The 20,387-nt window shown below is 48.5% G+C and overlaps 1 protein-coding gene across 1 annotated transcript in view; it reads left to right on the top strand.

Moving 5' to 3' along the window:
* Nucleotides 1–20,387, top strand: part of XPO7 (exportin 7) — a 91,233-nt gene that overhangs the window by 65,439 nt on the left and 5,407 nt on the right. The window contains 8 exon segments of the mRNA XM_077191644.1: nt 615–721; nt 2,697–2,785; nt 4,163–4,270; nt 6,890–6,972; nt 11,030–11,244; nt 15,154–15,292; nt 16,576–16,736; nt 19,069–19,167. Of these exon segments, the coding sequence (XP_077047759.1) occupies nt 615–721; nt 2,697–2,785; nt 4,163–4,270; nt 6,890–6,972; nt 11,030–11,244; nt 15,154–15,292; nt 16,576–16,736; nt 19,069–19,167 (1,001 nt within the window).

Here is a 20,387-nt window from a genome sequence, read left to right as displayed (position 1 = left end):
CAGGGGAGGACGAGGATCAGTACAAGCAGTTCATGGGAGATTTTCCCATGTATTTTCCCATAGATTTTTCCATGGATTTTCCCATGGATTTTCCCATGGATTTCCCATGGATTTCCCATGGATTTTCCCATGTTTTTTCCCTGTTTTCCAGGGGAGGACGAGGATCAATACGAGCAGTTCAGGGGGGGTTTTCCCATGGATTTTTCCAGGGATTTTCCCATGGATTTTTCCAGGGATTTTCCCATGGATTTCCCATGGATTTCCCATGTTTTTTCCATGTTTTTCCCTGTTTTCCAGGGGAGGACGAGGATCAGTACAAGCAGTTCATGGGGGATTTTCCCATGGATTTTCCCAGGGATTTTCCCAGGGATTTTCCCATGGATTTTCCCATGTTTTTTCCATGTTTTTCCCATGTTTTTTCCATGGATTTTTCCCTGTTTTCCAGGGGAGGACGAGGATCAGTACGAGCAGTTCATGGGAGATTTTTCCAGGGATTTTCCCATGTATTTTCCCATGTATTTTCCCATGGATTTCCCATGGATTTTCCCATGGATTTTCCCATGGATTTCCCATGGATTTCCCATGTTTTTTCCATGTTTTTCCCTGTTTTCCAGGGGAGGATGAGGATCAATACGAGCAGTTCATGCTGCCCCTCACCGCTGCCTTCGAGACCGTGGCTCAGATGTTCAGCACCAACTCCTTCAACGAGCAGGAGGCCAAGGTCAGCCAGGGCCTGTTCCCATTTCCCTGCTTTTCCCGGGATCTTTTCCATGGGATTTGGGGCTTTGGGCACACAGGAGGAGCAGGGAGCTGTGCCCAGCTCTGGGAGAAAAGCTGGAATGGTGGGAGCTGGAATGGTGGGAATTGGGGGTGCCTGAATCCCTTGGGATCGGTCCAGAGGGAATTGGGGGTGCCTGAATCCCTTGGGATCGGTCCAGAGGGAATTGGGGGTGCCTGAATCCCTTGGGATCAGTTTAGTGGGAATTGGGGTGCCTGAATCCCTTGGGATTGGTCCAGAGGGAATTGGGATCAGTTTAATGGGAATTGGGGGTGCCTGAATCCTTTGGAATCAGTTTAGTGGGAATTTGGATCGGTTTAATGGGAATTGGGATCAGTTTAATGCAAATTGGGGGTGCCTCAATCTCTTGGGATCAGTTTGATGGGAAATGAGGGTGCCTGAATCCCTTGGGATTGGTCCAGAGGGAATTGGGGTTGGTTTAGTGGGAATTGGGGTGCCTGAATCCCTTGGGATTGGTCCAGAGGGAATTGGGATCAGTTTAATGGGAATTGAGGGTTCCTGAATCCCTTGGGATCAGTTTAAAGGGAATTGAGGGTGCCTGAATCCCTTGGGATCAGTTTAGTGGGAATTGGGATCAGTTTGATGGGAAATGGGGGTGCCTGAAACCCTTGGGATTGGTCCAGAGGGAATTGGGGTCAGTTTAGTGGGAATTGAGGATTCCTGAGTCCCTTGGGATCAGTTTAATGGGAATTGGGATCAGTTTAAAGGGAATTGGGGTGCCTGAATCCCTTGGGATCAGTCCAGAGGGAATTGGGATCAGTTTAAAGGGAATTGGGGGTGCCTGAATCCCTTGGGATCAGTTTAGCAGGAATTGAGATCAGTTTGATGGGAATTGGGGGTGCCTCAATCTCTTGGGATCAGTTTAATGGGAATTGGGGGTGCCTGAATCCCTTGGGATCAGTTTAGTGGGAATTGGGGGTTCCTGAATCACTTGGGATCGGTCCAGAGGGAATTGGGGTTGGTTTAGTGGGAATTGAGGGTGCCTGAATCCCTTGGAATCAGTTTAGTGGGAATTGGGATCAGTTTAATGGGAATTGGGGTGCCTGAGTCCCTTGGGATCAGTTTAATGGGAATTGGGATCAGTTTAGTGGGAATTGAGGGTGCCTGAATCCCTTGGGATTGGTCCAGAGGGAATTGGGGTTGGTTTAGTGGGAATTGGGATGCCTGAATCCCTTGGGATTGGTCCAGAGGGAATTGGGGTCAGTTTAAAGGGAATTGGGGGTTTCTGAATCCCTTGGGATCAGTTTAATGGGAATTAGGAGTGCCTGAATCCCTTGGGATCAGTCCAGAGGGAATTGGGATCGGTTTAATGGGAATTGGGGGTGCCTGAATCCCTTGGGATCAGTTTAGTGGGAATTGGGGGTGCCTGAATCCCTTGGGATCGGTCCAGAGGGAATTGGGGTCGGTTTAGTGGGAATTGGGGAACCTGAATCCATTGGGATCAGTTTAATGGGAACTGGGATCAGTTTAGTGGGAATTGGGGGTGCATGAATTTTACTCTTTTTTATTCTATTTTATTCCATTCTTTTTTATATTTTTATTGTATTTATTATATTTTTTCTATTTATTTTATTTTATTTCACTTTGTTCTACTTCATTTTATTCCATTTCATTTCATCCCATTCCAATTTTTCATTTCATTTTATTTTATTCCATTTTATTTTATTCCCTTCTGTTTTCTTTTCTTCCCTTCTGTTCTATTTTCTTCCATTCTCTTCCATTCCATTCCATTCCATTCCTATTTATTTCTTTTATTGCATTCTTTTTATTTCATTTGATTTGATTGCCATTTGTATTATTTTTGTTCATTTTATTTTTTCTGTTTATTTTATTCTATTCTGGGTTATTATTTTATTTTATTTTATTTTATTTTATTTTATTTCATTCCATCCCCCAGCGCACCCTGGTGGGGCTGGTGCGGGACCTGCGGGGCATCGCCTTCGCCTTCAACGCCAAGACCAGCTTCATGATGCTCTTCGAGTGGATGTATCCTGATCCCAAAGCCTGATCCTGATCCCTGATCCTGATCCCAAAGCCTGGTCCCATCCCAAACCCTGATCCTGATCCCAAACCCTGATCCTGATCCCAAAGCCCAATCCTGATCCTGATCCCTGATCCTGATCCCAAACCCTGATCCCAAACCCTGATCCCAAACCCTGATCCCAAAGCCTGGTCCTGATCCCAAACCCTGATCCCAAACTCTGATCCCAAAGCCTGATCCTGATCCCAAACCCTGATCCTGATCCCAAACCCTGATCACAATCCCTGATCACAATCCCTGATCCCAAACCCTGATCACAATCCCTGATCCCAAACCCTGATCCCGATCCCAAACCCTGATCCTGATCCCTGATCCTGATCCCAAAGCCTGGTCCTGATCCCAAACCCTGATCCCAAACTCTGATCCCAAACTCTGATCCCAAACCCTGATCCCAAACCCTGATCCCAAACCCTGATCCTGATCCCTGATCCTGATCCCAAACCCTGATCCTGATCCCAAAGCCTGGTCCTGATCCCAAACCCTGATCCCAAACCCTGATCCTGATCCCAAACCCTGATCCCAGATCCTGATCCCAAATCCTGATCCTGATCCCAACCCTGATCCTGATCCCAATCCCTGATCCAAATCCTGATATCATCCCAAACCCTGATCCTGATCCTGATCCCAAACCCTGATCTAGATCCCAAATCCTGATCCCATCCCAAATCCCGATCCTGATCCTGATCCCAAATCCCGAATTCTAATCCCAAATCCTGATCCCAATCCTGATCCCGATCCCAATCCCCATCCTGATCCCAAATCCCGATCCTGATCCTGATCCCAAATCCCGAATTCTAATCCCAAATCCTGATCCTGATCCCAAATCCTGATCCCAATCCTGATTCCGGTCGTGATCCCAATCCCAATCCTGATCCTGATTCCAATCCTGATCCTGATCCCAAATCCCGAATCCTAATCCCAAATCCTGATCCTGATCCCCAATCCTGATTCTGATTCTGATCCCAGATCCTGATCCTGATCCCAAATCCCAAATTCTAATCCCAAATCCTGATCCCAATCCTGATCCCGATCCCAATCCCCATCCTGATCCCAAATCCTGATCCCAAATCCCAGAATCCCAGGATCCCTCTGGAAATCCCATTCCCTGACACCTCCCACTCCTCTCATTTTCTCCACGATTCAGAACCCACCGATCACAACCCCAAAAAAACCAACCCCAAAAAACCAACCCCAAAAAAAACCAACCCCAAACTTCATCCTGGCGCCACCCTGAGCCCCGCCCTGCCCTGCTGCCCTCATGGGATGTTGGGTTCCCGTGGAATTTGGGCCTGGAAAAGCGGGAATTCCTTAATTCCCGGCAGTTACCCCTCGTACATGCCCATCCTGCAGAGAGCCATCGAGCTCTGGTACCACGACCCCGCCTGCACCACGCCCGTCCTCAAACTCATGGCTGAGCTGGTCCACAACAGGTAGGAATTCCCAAAAACCCGGAATTCCATGGAATTCTGGGCATTGGGAGGGCTCATTTCATCCCCCACTGTGTGATCATTGCCCCCAAACCCCTCATGATTTTCCCCAAATCCCGAATTTCTCCCCAAATCCTCCCCATCAAATCCCCATTCCCCCCCCCCGCCATTTTACCCCCAAATTCCCATTTAGAACAGGTAGGAGATTCCCAAAAATCAGAAATTCCATGGAATTCTGGGCCTTGGGAGGGCTCATTTCATCCCCCACTGTGTGGTTGTTGCCCCCAAATCCCCATTTCCCTCCATCAAATCCCTATTTTTTCCCCATTTTCCCCCAAATCCCATTTTTCCTCACAAACCCCATTTAGAACAGGTAGGAGATTCCCAAAAATCAGAAATTTGATGGAATTCTGAGCCTTGGGAGGGGTTTATTTCATCCCCCCCGTGTAGTTGTTGCACCCAAACCCCTCATGATTTTCCCCAAATCTCCACTTTTTTCCCCAAATCCTCATTTCTTCCCCATTTTACCCCCAAATTCCCATTTAGAACAGGTAGGAGATTCCCAAAAATCCAGGATTCCATGGAATTCTGGGCCTTGGGAGGGCTCATTTCATCCCTCCCTGTGTGGTCGTTGCCCCCAAACCCCTCATGATTTTCCCCAAATCCCGAATTTCTCCCCACTTCCTCCCCATCAAATCCCCATTGTTTTCCCCCATTTTCCCCCCAAATTCCCATTTGTAACAGGTAGGAGATTCCCAAAAATCCAGGATTTCATGGAATTCTGAGCATTGGAAAGGGTTTATTTCATCCCCCCCCCCCCCCCCCCGTGTGGTTGTTGCCCCCAAACCCCTCATGATTTTCCCTACTTCCCCCCCATCAATTCCCCTTTTTTTCCCCATTTTCCCCTCAAATCCCTATTTTTTTCCCCCAAATCCCATTTTTCCTCACAAACCCAATTTATACCAGGTAGGAGATTCCCGAAAATCCAGGATTCCATGGAATTCTGAGCATTGGAAAGGGTTTATTTCATCCCCCCCCGTGTGGTTGTTGCACCCAAACCCCTCATGAGTTTCCCCAAATCCCCATTTCTTCCTCATTTCCCCCTCACCAAATCCCCATTTTTTTCCCCATTTTATCCCCAAATTGCCATTTATAACAGGTAGGAGATACCCAAAAATCCAGGATTTCATGGAATTCTGAGCATTGGAAAGGGTTTATTTCATCCCCCACTGTGTGGTCGTTGCCCCCAAACCCCTCATGATTTTCCCCAAATCTCCATTTTTTTCCCCAAATCCCCATTTTTTCCCCATTTTCCCCCCAAATTCCCATTTGTAACAGGTAGGAGATTCCCAAAACTCCAGGATTCCATGGAATTCTGGGCCTTGGGAGGGCTCTTTTCACCCCCGCTGTGTGATCATTGCCCCCAAACCCCTCATGATTTTCCCCAAATCTCCATTTTTTCCCCAAATCCCCATTTTTTCCCCATTTTCCCCCCAGATTCCCATTTAGAACAGGTAGGAGATTCCCAAAAATCAGAGATGTGTCCTGTCCCTCCATCCCTTGTCCCAAATCCTCTCCAGCTCTCCTGGAGCCCCTCCAGGCTCTGGAAGGTGCTCCAAGATTTCCTTGGATCCTTCCCTTTTTCCCACTTTTCCTTGGACACTCCCAGGGATCCAGGGGCAGCCTTGGCTCCTCTGGGAATTCCATCCCAGCCCCTCCCCACCCTCCCAGCCAGGAATTCCTTCCCAAATCCCATCAAATCCCCCCTTTTCCTGTGTCCTGACCCTCCATCCCTTATCCCAAATCCCTCTCCAGCTCTCCCCTTTAGGCCTTGGAAGGTTCTCCAAGATTTCCTTGGATCCTCCCTTTTTCCCACCTTTCCTTGGACACTCCCAGGGATCCAGGGGCAGCCTTGGCTCCTCTGGGAATTCCATCCCAGCCCTTCCCACCCTCCCAGCCAGGAATTCCTTCCCAAATTCCCATCAAATTTCCCCTTTCCCAGTTTAAATCCATTCCCTGTGTCCTGTCCCTCCATCCCTTGTCCCAAATCCTCTCCAGCTCTCCTGGAGCCCCTCCAGGCTCTGGAAGGGGCTCCAAGATCTCCTTGGATCCTTCCCTTTTTCCCACCTTTCCTTGGATACTCCCAGGGATCCAGGGGCAGCCTTGGCTCCTCTGGGAATTCCAGCCCAGCCCCTCCCCACCCTCCCAGCCAGGAATTCCTTCCCAAAATCCCATCAAATCCCCCCTTTTCCTGTGTCCTGACCCTCCATCTTTGTCCCAAATCCTCTCCAGCTCTCCTGGAGCCCCTCCAGGCTCTGGAATGTGCTCCAAGATTTCCTTGGATCCTCCCTTTCTCCCACCTTTCCTTAGACACTCCCAGGCATCCACAGCATTTCTGGGAATTCCATCCCAGCCAGGAATTCCTTCCATCCAATCTCCCCTTTCCCAATCCTGTGTCCATCCCTTATCCCAAATCCCTCTGCAGCTCTCCTGGAGCCCCTCCAGGCTCTGGAATGTGCTGGAAGCTCTCCCTGGAATTTCCCTTCTCCAGGGGAACATTCCCAGCTCCCTGCAGGCCTGGAGCAGCTCCCTGGCTCTGAGCATTCCCTGTTTTTCCTGCAGATCCCAACGGCTGCAGTTCGACGTCTCCTCTCCCAACGGGATCCTGCTTTTCCGGGAGACCAGCAAGATGATCACGACCTACGGTGAGGGATCCTGCAGCTGCCTGGGCTGCATCCATGGAAAAATTCCCAGATAAATCCTGGATTCGTCATGGGTTCATCCTGGGAACATCCTGGAAAAATCATGGATGCATCCATGGAAATATCCTGGATTCATCCATGGATTCATCCTGGAAAAATCCTGGGTTCATCCTGGAAATATCCTGGGTTCATCCATGGATAAATCCTGGATTCATCCTGGAAGCATCCTGGAAAAATCCTGGATTCATCCTGGAGAAATCCTGGAAACATCCTGGAGAAATCGTGGATGCATCCTGGAAAAATCATGGATGCATCCATGGAAATATCCTGGATTCATCCATGGATTCATCCTGGAAAAATCCTGGGTTCATCCTGGAGAAATCCTGGGTTCATCCTGGAAACATCCAGGAAAAATCATGGATGCATCCATGGAAGTATCCTGGATTCATCCTGCATTAATCCATGGATAAATCCTGGAAAAATCATGGATGCATCCATGGAAATATCCTGGATTCATCCTGGAGAAATCTATGGATAAATCCTGGAAACATCCTGGATTAATCCATGGATAAATCCTGGATTCATCCTGAAAGCATCCTGGAAAAATCCTGGATTCATCCTGGAGAAATCCTGGAAACATCCTGGAAAAATCATGGATGCGTCCATGGAAGTATCCTGGATTCATCCTGCATTAATCCATGGATAAATCCTGGAAACATCCTGGAAGCATCCTGGAAAAATCCTGGATTCATCCTGCATTAATCCATGGATAAATCCTGGAAAAATCATGGATGCATCCATGGAAATATCCTGGATTCATCCATGGATTCATCCTGGAAACATCCTGGGTTCATTCTGGAAAAATCCTGGGTTCATCCTGGAAACATCCTGGAAAAATCATGGATGCATCCATGGAAATATCCTGGATTCATCCTGGAGAAATCCATAGATTAATCCTAGAAACATCCTGGATTAATCCATGGATAAATCCTGGATTCATCCTGGAAGCATCCTGGAAAACTCATGGATTCATCCATGGAAACCTCCTGGATTCATGCATGGATAAATTCTGGTTTCATCCTGGAAAAATCCTGGATTAATCCATGGATAAATCCTTGATTCATACTGGGTTCATCCATGGATAAATCCTGGAAACGTCCTGGATGATGGAATGGTTTGGGTTGGAAAGGAACCATGTAAATATTTCCCAGATTTCAGGTTGGAAAGGATTTGAAATCCCATCCCAGTTCCCAGATTTTGGCTTCGAATGGATTTTAAATTCCATCCAGTTTGGAATTCAAGGGATCATGGAATGGTTTGGGTTAGAAAGGAACCATGTAAATAATTCCCAGATTTCAGGTCAGAATGGATTTTAAATCCTGACCAGTTTGGAATTCAAATGATCATGGAATGGTTTGGGTTGGAAAGGAACCATGTAAATAATTCCCAGATTTTGGGTTGGAATGGACTTGGAATCCCATCCCAATTCCCAAATTTTGACTTGGAATGGAATTTAAACCCCATCCCAATTACCCAGTTCTGGGTTGGAGTGGATTTGAAACCCCATCCAGCTCGGAATTCAATGGATCATTGAATATCTTGGGTTGGAATGGATTTGGAACCCCGGGGTGGGATGGGAATGGTGATCCTGAGCCGGAATTCCCGCAGGGAATCGCATCCTGACGAGGTGCCCAAGGACCAGGTGTAGGCGCTGAAGCTGAAGGGAATGGAATGGATTGGGTTGGAATGGATTTGAAATCCCATCCTGATTCCCAGATTTTGGGTTGGAATGGATTTGAAATCCCATCCCAATTCCCAAATTTTGACTTGGAATGGAATTTAAATCGAGTCTAGTTTGGATGGAATGGCTCGGAATGGCTTTGGAACCCCAGGGTGGGATGGGAATGGTGATCCCAAGCCATAGTTCCCACAGGGAATCACATCCTGGCAAGGTGCCCAAGGACCAGGTGTAAATACTGATGATGAAGGGAATGGAATGGATTTGAAATCCCATCCCAGTTCCCAGATTTTGGGTTGGAATGGATTTGAAATCCCATCCCGATTCCCAGATTTTGGGTTGGAATGGATTTTCAACCCCGGGGCGGGATGGGAGTGGTGATCCCGAGCCGGAATTCCCGCAGGGAATCGCATCCTGACGCTGGGCGAGGTGCCCAAGGACCAGGTGTACGCGCTGAAGCTGAAGGGAATGGAATGGCTTGGGTTGGAATGGATTTGGAATCCCATCCCAGTTCCCAGATTTTGGGTTGGAATGGATTTGAAATCCCATCCCAGTTCCCAGATTTTGGGTTGGAATGGATTTGGAACCCCATCCAGTTTGGAATTTATGGGATCGTTTAATAGTTTGAGTTGGAATGGATTTAAACCCCATCCCAATTACCCAGTTCTGGGTTGGAGTGAATTTGCAATCCCATCCAGCTTGGAATTCAAGAGATCATTGAATAGTTTGGGTTGGAATGGATTTTCAACCCTGGGGCGGGATGGGAGTGGTGATCCTGGTCTGGAATTCCCGCAGGGAATCGCATCCTGGCGAGGTGCCCAAGGACCAGGTGTAGGCGCTGAAGCTGAAGGGAATGGAATGGATTGCGTTAGAATGGATTTGGAATCCCATCCCAGTTCCCAGATTTTGGGTTGGAATGGATTTGGAATCCCATCCAGTTTGGAATTTATGGGATCATTTAATAGTTTGAGTTGGAATGGATTTGAAATCCCATCCCAGTTCCCAAATTTTGACTTGGAATGGAATTTAAACCCCATCCCAATTACCCAGTTCCAGATTGGAGTGGATTTGCAATCCCATCCAGCTTGGAATTCAATGGATCATTGAATATCTTGGGTTGGAATGGATTTGGAACCCCAGGGCGGGATGGGAGTGGTGATCCCGGGACAGAATTCCTGCAGGGAATCACATCCTGACGCTGGTCAAGGTGCCCAAGGACCAGGTGTAGGCGCTGAAGCTGAAGGGAATGGAATGGCTTGGGTTGGAATGGATTTGAAATCCCATCCCGATTCCCAGATTTTGGGTTGGAATGGATTTGAAATCCCATCCCGATTCCCAGATTTTGGGTTGGAATGGCTTTGGAACCCCGGGGTGGGATGGGAGTGGTGATCCCGAGCCGGAATTCCCGCAGGGAATCGCATCCTGACGCTGGTCAAGGTGCCCAAGGACCAGGTGTACGTGCTGAAGTTGAAGGGAATGGAATGGCTTGGGTTGGAATGGATTTGAAATCCCATCCCAGTTCCCAGATTTTGGGTTGGAATCAATTTGGAATCCCATCCAGTTTGGAATTTATGGGATCGTTTAATAGTTTGAGTTGGAATGGATTTAAATGCCATCCCAATTACCCAGTTCTGGGTTGGAGTGGATTTGCAATCCCATCCAGCTTAGAATTCAATGGATCATTGAATATCTTGGGTTGGAATGGATTTGGAACCCCGGGGCGGGATGGGAGTGGTGATCCTGAGCCGGAATTCCCGCAGGGAATCGCATCCTGACGCTGGGCGAGGTGCCCAAGGACCAGGTGTAGGCGCTGAAGCTGAAGGGAATGGAATGGATTTGGAATCCCATTCAGTTTGGGATTCCCAGACTTTGGGTTGGAATAGATTTTAAATCGAGTCTAGTTTGGATGGAATGGCTTGGAATGGATTTGGAATACCAGGGTGGGATGGGAATGGTGATCCCGAGCTGGAATTCCCGCAGGGAATCGCATCCTGGCGAGGTGCCCAAGGACCAGGTGTAGGTGCTGAAGCTGAAGGGAATGGAATGGCTTGGGTTGGAATGGATTTGAAATCCCATCCCAGTTCCCAGATTTTGGGTTGGAATGGATTTGGAACGCCATCCAGTTTGGAATTTATGGGATCGTTTAATAGTTTGAGTTGGAATGGATTTAAATGCCATCCCTATTACCCAGTTCCGGGTTGGAGTGGATTTGCAATCCCATCCAGCTTGGAATTCAATGGATCATTGAATAGTTTGGGTTGGAATGGCTTTGGAACCCCGGGGCGGGATGGGAGTGGTGATCCCGAGCCGGAATTCCCGCAGGGAATCGCATCCTGACGCTGGGCGAGGTGCCCAAGGACCAGGTGTACGCGCTGAAGCTGAAGGGAATCTCCATCTGCTTCTCCATGCTGAAGGCGGCGCTCAGCGGCAGCTACGTCAACTTCGGCGTCTTCCGGCTCTACGGGGACGACGCGCTGGACAACGCCCTGCAGACCTTCATCAAACTGCTGCTCTCCATCCCGCACAGCGACCTCCTGGTGAGACAGCCCGGGAATTCCAGAGATGGCCCGGGAATTCCAGAGATGGCCCGGGAATTCCAGAGACAGCCCCGGGAATTCCAGAGACAGCCCTGGGAATTCCAGAGATGGCCCGGGAATTCCAATTCCATCCCAGGAATTCCACCTCCATCCTGGGAATTCCAGAGACAGCCCCGGGAATTCCAGAGACAGCCCCAAATGCCATCCTGGGAATTCCAGCTCCATCCCTGGGAATTCCAGTTCTGTCCCTGGGAATTCCAGAGACGGCCCCGGGAATTCCAGAGACAGCCCGGAATTCCAGAGACAGCCCTGGGAATTCCAGAGATGGCCCGGGAATTCCAGAGACAGCCCTGGGAATTCCAGAGACAGCCCCGGGAATTCCAGAGATGGCCCGGGAATTCCAGAGACAGCCCCAAATGCCATCCTGGGAATTCCAGTTCCATCCCTAGGAATTCCAGTTCTGTCCCTGGGAATTCCAGAGACAGCCCCGGGAATTCCAGTTCCCAGTTCCGTCCCCGGGAATTCCAATTCCATCCCAGGAATTCCAGCTCCGTCCTGAGAATTCCAGTTCCAGTCCCCGGGAATTCCAGTTCCATCCTGGGAATTCCAGCTCCATCCTGGCAATTCCAGTTCCGTCCCCGGGAATTCCAGATCCATCCCCGGGAATTCCAGAGATAGCCCCGAGCGCCGCCCCGGGAATTCCAGCTCCATCCTGGGAATTCCAGAGACAGCCCCGGGAATTCCAATTCATCCTGGGAATTCCAGTTCCATCCCAGGGAATTCCAGTTCCGTCCTGGGAATTCCAGTTCTGTCCCCAGGAATTCCAGTTCCGTCCCTGGGAATTCCAGTTCATCCCGGGAATTCCAGTTCTGTCCCCAGGAATTCCAGTTTCATCCTGGGAATTCCAGTTCTGTCCCCAGGAATTCCAGTTCCATCCTGGGAATTCCAGTTCCATCCTGGGAATTCCAGCTCCGTCCCTGGGAATTCCAGTTCTGTCCTGGGAATTCCAATTCCGTCCCCGGGAATTCCAGTTCCATCCTAGGAATTCCAGTTCCTTCCCCGGGAATTCCAGTTCCTTCCCCGGGAATTCCAGAGACAGCCCCGGGAATTCCAGTTCCATCCTGGGAATTCCAGTTCCAGTCCCCGGGAGTTCCAGTTCTGTCCCCAGGAATTCCAGTTCCATCCTGGGAAATTCCAGTTCCGTCCCAGGAATTACAATTCCGTCCCTGGGAATTCCAGTTCCGTCCCCAGGAATTCCAATTCCATCCCGGGAATTCCAGTTCCATCCCTGGGAATTCCAATTCCATCCCCGGGAATTCCAGTTCCGTCCCCGGGAATTCCAGTTCCGTCCCCAGGAATTCCAGTTCCGTCCTGGGAATTCCAGTTCCATCCCAGGAAAAGCTGGAGGAGAGGAAGGAGGGATGAAGGGCTTGGGGCAGGGAATGGGCAGTGGCAGCAGGCTCTGGGTGAAGCACAGGAAGAATTCCCAGATTTTGGGTGGGAATGGGTTTGAAATCCCATCCCAATTCCCAGGTTTTGGGTTTGAAATCCCATCCCAGTTCCCAGATTTTTGGTGGGAATGGGTTTGAAGTCCCATCACAATTCCCAGATTTTGGGTTGCAATGGGTTTTAAATCTCATCCATTCCCACTCCCTGTGGGTGAGGGTTGGAGAAGAAGCACAGGAATAATTCCCGAATTCTGGGTGGGAATGGGTTTGAAATCCCATCCCAATTCCCAGATTTTGGGTGGGAAATCCCATCCCAATTCCCAGATTCAGGTGGAAAGGGGTTTGAAATCCCATCACAATTCCCAGATTTTGGGTGGGAAATCCCATCACAATTCCCAGATTTTGGGTTTGAAATCCCATCACAATTCCCAGATTTTGGGTTTGAAATCCTGTTACAATTCCCAGATTTTGGGTGGGAAATCCCATCCCAATTCCCAGATTTTGGGTTTGAAATCCCATCACAATTCCCAAACTTTGGGTTTGAAATTCCATCCCAATTCCCAGATTTTGGGTGGGAAATCCCATCACAATTCCCAGATTTTGGGTGGGAATGGGTTTGAAATCCCGCCCAGTTTGGAATTCATGCAATTACGGAATGGTTTGGGTTGAAAAGGAGCCACATAAATAATTCCCAAATTTTGGGTGGGAATGGGTTTGAAATCCCATCCCAATTCCCAGATTTTCCCTGGAAAAAATAAAAAGTGGGGAAAGTGATTGGATAGAGCAGGGAATGTGGAATAGAATGGGAGAGAGAAGGAAAATGGGAAATGGTGGAATGGGAGAGAGAAGGAAATGGGAAATGGTGGAATGGGAGAGAGGGAAATGGGAAATGGTGGAATTGGAAATGGTGGAATGGGAGAGAGAGGGAAAATGGGAAATGGTGGAATGGGAGAGAGAAGGAAATGGGAAATGGTGGAATGGGAGGGAGGAGGAAAATGGGAAATGGTGGAATGGGAGAGAGAAGGAAAATGGGAAATGGTGGAATGGGAGAGAGGGAAATGGGAAATGGTGGAATTGGAAATGGTGGAATGGGAGAGAGAGGGAAAATGGGAAATGGTGGAATGGGAGAGAGGAGGAAATGGGAAATGTTGGAATGGGAGGGAGAAGGAAAATGGGAAATGGTGAAATGGGAGAGAGAAGGAAATGGGAAATGGTGGAATGGGAGAGAGGAGGAAAATGGGAAATGTTGGAATGGGAGAGAGAAGGAAAATGGGAAATGTTGGAATGGGAGAGAGGAGGAAAAGGGAAATGGTGGAATGGGAGAGAGGAGGAAATGGGAAATGGTGGAATGGGAGAGAGAAGGGAAATGTTGGAATGGGAGAGAGGAGGAAAATGGGAAATGTTGGAATGGGAGGGAGAGGGAAAATGGGAAATGGTGAAATGGGAAATGGTGGAATGGGAGAGAGGGAAATGGGAACTGTTGGAATGGGAGGGAGAAGGAAAATGTTGGAATGGGAGAGAGGAGGAAAATGGGAAATGTTGGAATGGGAGGGAGAAGGAAAATGGGAAATGTTGGAATGGGAGAGAGGAGGAAAATGGGAAATGGTGGAATGGGAAATGTTGGAATGGGAGAGAGAAGGAAAATGGGAAATGTTGGAATGGGAAAGAGAAGGAAATGGGAAATGTTGGAATGGGAGAGAGAAGGAAAATGGGAAATGTTGGAATGGGAGAGAAGGAAAATGGGAAATGTTGGAATGGGAGAGAGAGGGAAATGGGAAATGGTGGAATGGGAGAGAAGGAAAATGGGAAATGTTGGAATGGGAGAGAGAGGGAAATGGGAAATGGTGGAATGGGAGAGAAGGAAAATGGGAAATGTTGGAATGGGAGGGAGAAGGAAAATGGGAAATGTTGGAATGGGAGGGAGAAGGAAAATGGGAAATGGTGGAATGGGAGGGAGAAGGAAAATGGGAAATGGTGGAATGGGAGAGAGAGGGAAATGGGAAATGTTGGAATGGGAGGGAGAAGGAAAAGGGGAAATGTTGGAATGGGAGAGAGAAGGAAAATGGGAAATGCTGGAATGGGAGAGAGAAGGAAAATGGGAAATGGAGGATGGGAGAGAAGGAAATGGGAAATGGTGAAATGGGAGAGAGAAGGAAATGGGAAATGTTGGAATGGGAGAGAAGGAAAATGGGAAATGTTGGAATGGGAGGGAGAGGGAAAATGGGAAATGGTGAAATGGGAGAGAGGAGGAAAATGGGAAATGTTGGAATGGGAAATGTTGGAATGGGAGAGAGAGGGAAATAGGAAATTTCTTGGAACACAAATTTTCTGGGATTCAGAATCCTTGCTCAGTTCTTCCCAGGAGATCCAGCAGCACATTCCAGCTGTTTCACGACAGGCTGGATGTAGGAATTTGACTCTTCCAGGAAAACCAAGCCGATTTTTCCTGCTTTTCCTGCAGGATTATCCCAAGCTCAGCCAATCCTACTATTCCCTGCTGGAAGTGCTCACCCAGGACCACATGAACTTCATTGCCAGCCTGGAGCCCCACGTCATCATGTACATCCTGTCCTCCATCTCCGAGGGCCTCACCGCCCTGGGTAATCCTGCTGCTTTTCCTGGGATTTGGGGTGGAGTTTTCCTGGGATTTGGGGTGGAGTTTTCCTGGGATTTGTCGAGAAGTCAGGGTTGAAAACCCCGTTTTCCATGTGGGGTTTGGAATTTGGAGCTGGCATTTGGAGAATTTGGAGCGGTGGTTCCTTCACTGATCCCGCCAAGAATTTACAGTTCTGGGAATTGGTGGAATTTTGGGATGGTTGGGCTTGGAAAGGATTTTAGTCCCAATCCAAGGGATGCCTTCCACAATCCCAGATTACCCCAACCTGCCCTTAGACACTTCCACTTTATTTTCCTCCAAAACCCCATTTTTCCCCATTTTCCCCCCAAATCCTCTTTTTTCCATCTAAATCCCCATTTTCCCCCGTTTTTTTTTCCCATTTTCTTCCATTTTCCCCCATTTTTCCCCCCTTTTCCCTCCCATTTTTCCCCTTTTTTTCCCCCTTTTCCCTCCCCCATTTTCCCTTCACAAACCCCCTTTTTTTTCCCCCAAACCCCCATTTTTCCCCATTTTTTCTCTATATTCCCCCCAGAAATCCCATTTCCCCCCCCCCCATTTTTTCCCCATTTTCCCTTCCCAAACCCCCATTTTTCCCTATATTCTCCCAGAAACCCCATTTTTTCCCCCAAACCCCATTTTTCCCCCCCTCCATTTTTTCCCCATTTTCCCTTCCCAAACCCCCATTTCCCCCCCTCCAAACTCTTGGTTTTTTCCCCCCAAAACCCCCATTTTTTCCCAATTTTTCCCGTATTCCCCCCCAAACCCCCATTTTTTTCCTAATTTTTCCCCATATTCCCCCCGAAACCCCCGTTTTTTCCCCCAAAACCCCCATTTTTCCCTATATCCCCCCAGAAATCCCATTTTTTTCCCCCAAACCCCATTTCCCCCCCTCCATTTTTTTCCCTATTTTCCCTTCCCAAACCCCCATTTCCCTCCCTCCAAACTCTTGGTTTTTTCCCCCCAAAACCCCCATTTTTCCCCATTTTTCCCTATATCCCCCAGAAATCCCATTTTTTTCCCCCAAACCCCATTTTTCCCCCCCATTTTTTCCCCATTTTCCCTTCCCAAACCCCCATTTCCCCCCCTCCAAACTCTTGGTTTTTTCCCCCAAAACCCTCATTTTTTTCCCAATTTTTCCCCATATTCCCCCCAACACCCCCGTTTTTTTCCCATTTTTTCCCCATATTCTCCCCGAAACCCCCGTTTTTTCCCCCAAAACCCCCATTTTTCCCCCCAAACTCTCATTTGTCCCCCCTGTCCCCTCAGACACCATGGTGTGCACGGGCTGCTGCTCCTGCCTGGACCACATCGTCACCTACCTGTTCAAGCAGCTCTCGCGCAGCACCAAGAAGAGATCGACGCCCCTGGCCCAGGAGAGCGATCGCTTCCTGCACATCATGCAGCAGCACCCCGAGATGATCCAGCAGGTCAGCCCCAGCACGCCTGGGGGGGTGAAAAATATAAAAAAATACAGCTGGGGGGGGTAAAAAATACACCTGGGGGGGTAAAAAATATAAAAAATACACCTGGGGGCTCCAAAATGCACCTGGGGGCTTCAAAATGCACCTGGGGGGTAAAAAATACACCTGGGGGGGTAAAAAATATAAAAAATACACCTGGGGGGGTAAAAAATACACCTGGGGGCTTCAAAATGCACCTGGGGGCTTCAAAATGCACCTGGGGGCTTCAAAGTGCACCAGGGGGCTTCAAAATACACCTGGGGGCTTCAAAATGCACCTGGGGGGCTTCAAAATACACCTGGGGGCTTCAAAATGCACCTGGGGGCTTCAAAATGTACCTGGAGTCTACAAAATGTACCTGGGGGCTTCAAAATACACCTGGGGGCTTCAAAGTGCACCAGGGGGCTTCAAAGTGCACCTGGGGGCTTCAAAATATACTTGGGGTCTACAGAATGTACCTGGGGGGCTCCAAAATGCACCAGGGGGTTTCAAAATGTGCCAGGGGGCTCCAAAATACACCTGGGGGGGCCAAAATATACCTGGGGTCTACAGAATGTACCAGGGGGCTTCAAAATACACCTGGGGGGCTTCAAAATGCACCTGGGGGCTTCAAAATGCACCTGGGGGGCTTCAAAATGCACCTGGGGGGCTCCAAAATACACCTGGGGTCCACAAAATGCACCTGAGGGCTTCAAAATGCACCTGGGGGCTCTGAAAAACACCTGAGGAGGCCCAAAGATAACCTGGGGACACCAAAAAACAACTGAGGAGGTCAAAATTCACCTGGGGGCTCCAAAATGTACCTGGGGGCTCTGAAAAACACCTGGAGAGCCCCAAAAACAACGGAAGAGCCCCAAAACCCCTCAGAATTCATTGGGTGCCGGTGCTCAGAGCTCCAGAACCTTGGGTCTCCAGGAGATTCCCAAATCCTGGAGCGAGGAGGGAGCTGGGGTGGGATTTGGGATGGAATGGGATTCATGGTATGGGGATCCATGGGAGTGGGATGGGATCCATGAGCCCCATGGGATCCATGGGAGTGGGATGGGATCCATAGGATGAGATCCATGGGATCCATGGTGTTGGGATGGGATCCATAGGATGAGATCCATGAGATCCATGGGATCCATGGTGTTGGGATGGGATCCATAGGATGGGATCCATGAGATCCATGGGATCCATGGTGTTGGGATGGGATCCATGTAACGGAATCCATGGGAGTGGGATGGAATCCATGGAATGGGATCCATGAGATCCATGGTATCCATGGGAGTGGAATAGGATCCATGAGCTCCATGGAACCCATGGTATTGGGATGGGATCCATAGGATGGGATCCATGAGATCCATGGGAGTGGGATGGGGTCCATGAGCCCCATGGGATCCATGGTGTTGGGATGGAATCCATGGAATGGGATCCATGGGATGGGATCCATGAGCTCCATGGATTCCATGGTATTGGGATGGAATCCATGTAATGGGATCCATGGGAGTGGGATAGGATCCATGAGATCCACAGGATTAGGATGGGATCCATGGGATGGGATCCATGTGCTCCATGGGATCCATGGTGTTGGGATGGGATCCATAGGATGGGATCCATGAGATCCATGGGAGTGGAATGGGGTCCATGAGATCCATAGAACCTATGGTATTGGGATGGAATCCATGTAATGGGATCCATGGGAGTGGGATAGGATCCATGAGATTCACAGGATTAGGATGGGATCCATGGGATGGGATCCATGAGATCCATGGGATCCACGGGAGTGGGATGAGATCCACAGGATTGGGATGGGATCCATGGAATGGGATCCATGGGATGGGATCCATGGGATCCACGGGAGTGGGATGGGATCCATGAGATGGATCCATGGGATCCATGGGAAGGGATGGGATTCGAGATCCATGAGATCCATGGGATGGGATCCACGGGATTGGGATGGGATGAGATCCATGGGATCCATGGGATCGGGATAGGATGGGATCCATGGTATTGGGATCCATGGGATCTGTGGGATTGGGACAGGATCCATGGGATGGGATGGGATTCGGGATCCATGAGATCCATGGGATTGGGATGGGATGAGATCCATGGGATCCATGGGATTGGGATCCATGGGATCCGTGGTATTGGGATAGGATGGGATCCATGGGATCCGTGGTATTGGGATCCATGGGATCCATGGGATTGGGATAGGATGGGATCCATGGGATCGGGATCCATGGGATCCGTGGGATTGGGACAGGATCCGTGGGATGGGATGGAGGGGCTGCCTTTAACCCTTGGCTCCCCGTGCCAGATGCTCTCGACGGTGCTGAACATCATCATCTTCGAGGACTGCCGGAACCAGTGGTCCATGTCCCGGCCCCTGCTGGGCCTCATCCTGCTCAACGAGAAGGTGAGGGACCCATCCCCGCTGGAAAAGGCTTCAGGGAGGCTGGGATTTGTGGGGTGTCTGCCGAGGGAGGAAGGGATGAATCTGACTCCATGTTCTTGGAAGGCCAATTTATGAATGGAATGGAATGGAATGGAATGGAATGGAATGGAATAGAATAGAATAGAATAGAATAGAATAGAATAGAATAGAATAGAATAGAATAGAATATTTATGATATAAAATATATCATATAAAATATATCATATAAAATATATCATATAAAATATATCATATAAAATATATCATATAAATATATCATATAATTATATCATATAATTATATAAATATATCATATAAATATAGGTAAATATAATAGTATAATATAAATATATAGTATGTATAAAATATATATTTTAATAAATTTATATTAAATATATAGGGTATAATATATAATATGAATATAAATAAATATAAATATATAATATAAATGTGAATATAATATAATGTATATTACATTAAATTGCATTGCATTATATTGCATTATATTATATTATATTATATTATATTATATTATATATATTATGCTATACTAAAGAATGCAGAATGGATACAGACAGAAGGCTAAAAGACAATAATGAAAAACTGGTGACTCCTTACAGAGTCCCAAACACAGCCTGTGATTGGTCATGAAGTCAAAACAATTCACATGAATCCAATTAAACAATGTCCAACCCCATTCCAAAGCAGCAAAACTCAGGAGAAGCAAATCAGAGAATTCTTGTTTTCATTGTTCTCTGAGGCTTCTCAGCTTCCCAGGAGCAGAGTCCTGGGCCAAGAGATTTTTCAGAAAATAAGGTGGGGTCAGATGGAGGAGGAGAGCATTCCCAAAAACCCTTGGAATGGGCTCATGGCCAGGATGGTCCTTGGGATGATCCCACGGCCAGGATGATCCTTGGAATGATCCCATGGCCAGGAAAGCTCCTTGGGATGATCCCATGGCCAGGATGGTCCTTGGGATGATCCCATGGCCAGGATGATCCTTGGGATGATCCCATAGCCAGGAAAGCTCCTTGGGATGATCCCATAGCCAGGATGATCCTTGGGATGATCCCATAGCCAGGATGGTCCTTGGGATGATCCCATAGCCAGGATGATCCTTGGGATGATCCCATAGCCAGGATGATCCTTGGGATGATCCCATAGCCAGGATGATCCTTGGGACGATCCCATAGCCAGGATGG

This window comes from Agelaius phoeniceus, chromosome 30 (genome assembly GCF_051311805.1).
Source record: "Agelaius phoeniceus isolate bAgePho1 chromosome 30, bAgePho1.hap1, whole genome shotgun sequence".
Classification (NCBI taxonomy): Eukaryota; Metazoa; Chordata; class Aves; order Passeriformes; family Icteridae; genus Agelaius; species Agelaius phoeniceus.
The sequence above is the reverse complement of the archived record's forward strand: the minus strand, read 5'-3'. Positions and strand labels throughout refer to the sequence as shown.